Source organism: Drosophila willistoni, unplaced genomic scaffold (assembly GCF_018902025.1).
Source record: "Drosophila willistoni isolate 14030-0811.24 unplaced genomic scaffold, UCI_dwil_1.1 Seg17, whole genome shotgun sequence".
Classification (NCBI taxonomy): domain Eukaryota; kingdom Metazoa; phylum Arthropoda; class Insecta; order Diptera; family Drosophilidae; genus Drosophila; species Drosophila willistoni.
Window position 1 is genome coordinate 63,702 of NW_025814130.1, and position 3,213 is coordinate 66,914.

Sequence of the window (3,213 nt, forward strand, 5' to 3'; positions counted from 1 at the left end):
GAGGGAGCAATCAAAAGTAATAGAAGAGAGAAGACAAACGCGTAGTGGCCGAACATTCTAGTAGTAGTAGAGAGAGCAGGGCATAGGATCATTATATAAGTTGAGAGAGAGCTTGTTAAAGAGGCCGTGGATTATTCGCAAAGAGACTGTCAACTGAGTCGCACGTCAAGGTCCATAATTAGTTTCGTGTTATTTCTATAAGTATGTTTAAATTCTAACAATATATTGAACTCGATTGTCATCAAACAATTCAAATATTAATAAATAAATAAATATAGTAACGATCGCTAAATCAACGCTACATACATATATTTGGCATTTGAAAAGTTTATTATATTGGACTGTGTTGATTCATAAATTAACTTTGCTGGTTCGTTTTGTATTATAAAATAAGGTTTTGCTTTATTCCCTGTGTTGGTTTCTGTTGGCCAATAAGCAATTAACTAACTCAACATACATTTCTCGTTTTCACCACACGCTTGCTATTGCAACAGCCAAAACGGTGTGACCATACAACCCAAAGTTAAAAATAATAAAATAAAAAGATCGTTTACATTCAAATAAAATTAAGTTTCTCAACATACCGCCGGGCCCTGAAACAATGTTTCTGAAACTGGCAGGGGAGCCACCTTGGTTATGGGACGGGTTATCTCTCCTGTAGCTGTCTTTAACTTAAGGGCTCGTACTAGACCGTCTGGGCCAGGAATCGTCTCGATAATGAGTATGAGAATCCTTTACTAGTACGAGATCATCAGGCTTCGGGTTTGCCGATTTCATTAACCATTTTGGCCTCTGCTGCAACGACGTAAGGTACTCAAGATGCCACTTTTTCCAAAAGCCTTGCAACATGGCCTGAGATTGCTGCCAGTAATCCAATCGGTTTGGCGGCACTTGGTCCAAATCTCCATCTGGCACTGTGGTGTAAGGACGACCGATCAGCATGTGAGCGGGCGAAAGATATCCAACGTCTGTATCGGAAGTGGCACAAAGAGGCCTTGAGTTGATCACCGCTTCCACCTGTGTTAACAACGTATGCATTTGTTTGAATGTAAGAACGGCGTGGCCGATTACTCGGTGTGAATGAAGCTTGAAATGAAGCCATTTGCCGCTCCAGTGAGGCGCATGTGGCGGTATGAACTTCCAGTTGATGCCTTCGATCGATAACGCCTCTGCTATCTTGTTATTGTGCAGCTGGGATTGAACCAATTGTTCCATTTCGTTAAGACTTCTTTTGGCTCCCATGAAATTTCGTCCATTGTCGCTGAACATCGTCACACGCAGAGCAGACAAAAATGTATCAGTGCTAAGGTCTGTTGCCAGCTCCAAGTGTAAAGCTGAGGTAGCCATGCATACGAAGAGACATATGTATCCGTTTTCCTTTCGAGCGGTCCTTCCTTTATGTGGCTTCATCATGATTGGGCCACCATAATCACAGCCTGTATTTTCGAACGGAAATGCTTGCCGAACTCTCACTGCCGGTAGTGCGGCCATTAGTTGGTTGCTGGTATGTGCTCGCTGTCTGAAGCAGTTGTGAGTAACTTTACGAATCAGATTTCTGGCTCCCATTATCCAGAAACGTTGACGAACTATGACAAAGAGGGCCGAAACTCCTGGGTGTAGATTATGTTGATGCTCGTGTTCCAAAATCAGGTGAGATATGCGATGCTTCCTCGGCAAGATGAGCGGATGCTTGGCTGAATTTGATAACTCCGAATTATTGAGGCGACCTCCTACACGTAGAAGCCCACTGTCATCTAGAATCGGCGTCAGGGTACACAGCTTAGAGCCTTTTGGTACGCATCCTTCATTTCGTAGCGCTTTTCGTTCTTTATGCCATTCGTCTTGAGCTTGCTTCCTGGCTGCCTTGTACTCGTCGTAGGTTACGGCGAAAGTGTTTGACTTTTCTTGGGGGTTTTTCATGTGTCGGATGAATCGTAAAATGTATGCCACAATACGCACAAGTCTAGGCCAGGAAGAAACACGACCAATGAGTTCTTCGAGGGGAGATGACTCGTTCATGGTTTCCCGAGAGTAACTAATACTGTAGCCTTCAACTCTTTTCGGTACTCGTCATCTGAAATTAAGTTAGAGATTTCTATATCATCTTCGTTACCTAAGTTAAGATGTGTCTCAGCCAGCCAGTCGGGACCCTTCCACCAGAGAGTAAACGGGAGTAAGTCCTCAGCCAGCATTCCTCTAGAAGCGCAGTCTGCGGGGTTCTGCTTGGTATTAACATGGCGCCACGAGTCCCTTGGTATTACTTCCAATATTTCGGCAGTACGATTGCCAATGAACGTCTTTAAACTAGCTGGCAAGTGGTTTAGCCATGCCAACACAATTGTCGAATCACATCAAGCATATACGGTGCTTTCTAGATCCTTCCAAGCCAATTTAATTGATGCGATCAGCCGACTTAGCAGAAGTGCGCCACATAATTCCAAACGAGGGAGCGATTGCTGCTTAAGTGGAGCGACCGTGTTTTCGCCGCAAGCAGTGAAACCTCTATGCTGCCATCCTGGTTCACGATCCGAGAGTATACGACTGCTGTCAGATTTTGGTTCCCAATGTATTCCTAATACCTTGACGGAGGAGGCATCTCCAGTCACACTTGTCGCTGCTGCTTCTTCTAAAGGGCCGATTCCGTGGGTATTGGATACCCATTTCTTAAGCTCCAGCTGTGAGCGACCTAATAGTTGAATAAGTTCATCCTTGTTACGTATAAGTTGGTCTTCCGTGTTTGCTCCGGTCAGGACATCGTCCACATAGAAATCTTCCAATAGAATCTTGGATATTTATGCTTTAGATCGATGGCAAGTTGTTCCCGCAGGGGGAGAAAACTTGTGAGGAGACAAACCAGATAAGTATTTTCAACATTAGTAATGCAAATGATGAAATCGATGTTCCTCCACAGTATGCAAAAGATGTTAAACGGCTGATTCAGAACTACAAGTTGGCAGAAGCTGTAGCAGAAGTACCTGTCAAGCTAAGAATAGTTCCCGATGGAGAAATAACTCCTTTTCGCCAGTCTCCAAGCCGATTGGCAATTGCTGAAGAAATCGATGTAGAGAAGCAGATCGATGAATGGTTAGCAGCAGAAATCATACGTCCGTCTTCATCGAACTATGCTAGTCGCCTGGTACTAGTAAACAAGAAGGATGGTACGCGGAGTATCTGCGTTGATTTTCGTAAGCTGAACCTAATGGTCTTAAAAGA

General features: G+C 44.0%; 1 protein-coding gene across 1 annotated transcript; it reads right to left on the reverse strand.

The window, feature by feature from the left end:
• Positions 1–672: 672 nt before the first annotated feature.
• LOC124461000 lies at positions 673–1,920 on the reverse strand. The gene has a single exon (XM_047012592.1). It carries the CDS (start codon positions 1,918–1,920, stop codon positions 673–675), a length of 1,248 nt encoding a protein of 415 aa, XP_046868548.1.
• Between the last annotated feature and the right edge of the window lie 1,293 nt (positions 1,921–3,213).

Excerpts from the sequence above, each read along its gene's own strand:
- LOC124461000 (XM_047012592.1), bottom strand. The coding sequence starts at position 1,920 with ATGAAAAACCCCCAAGAAAAGTCAAACACTTTCGCCGTAACCTACGAC.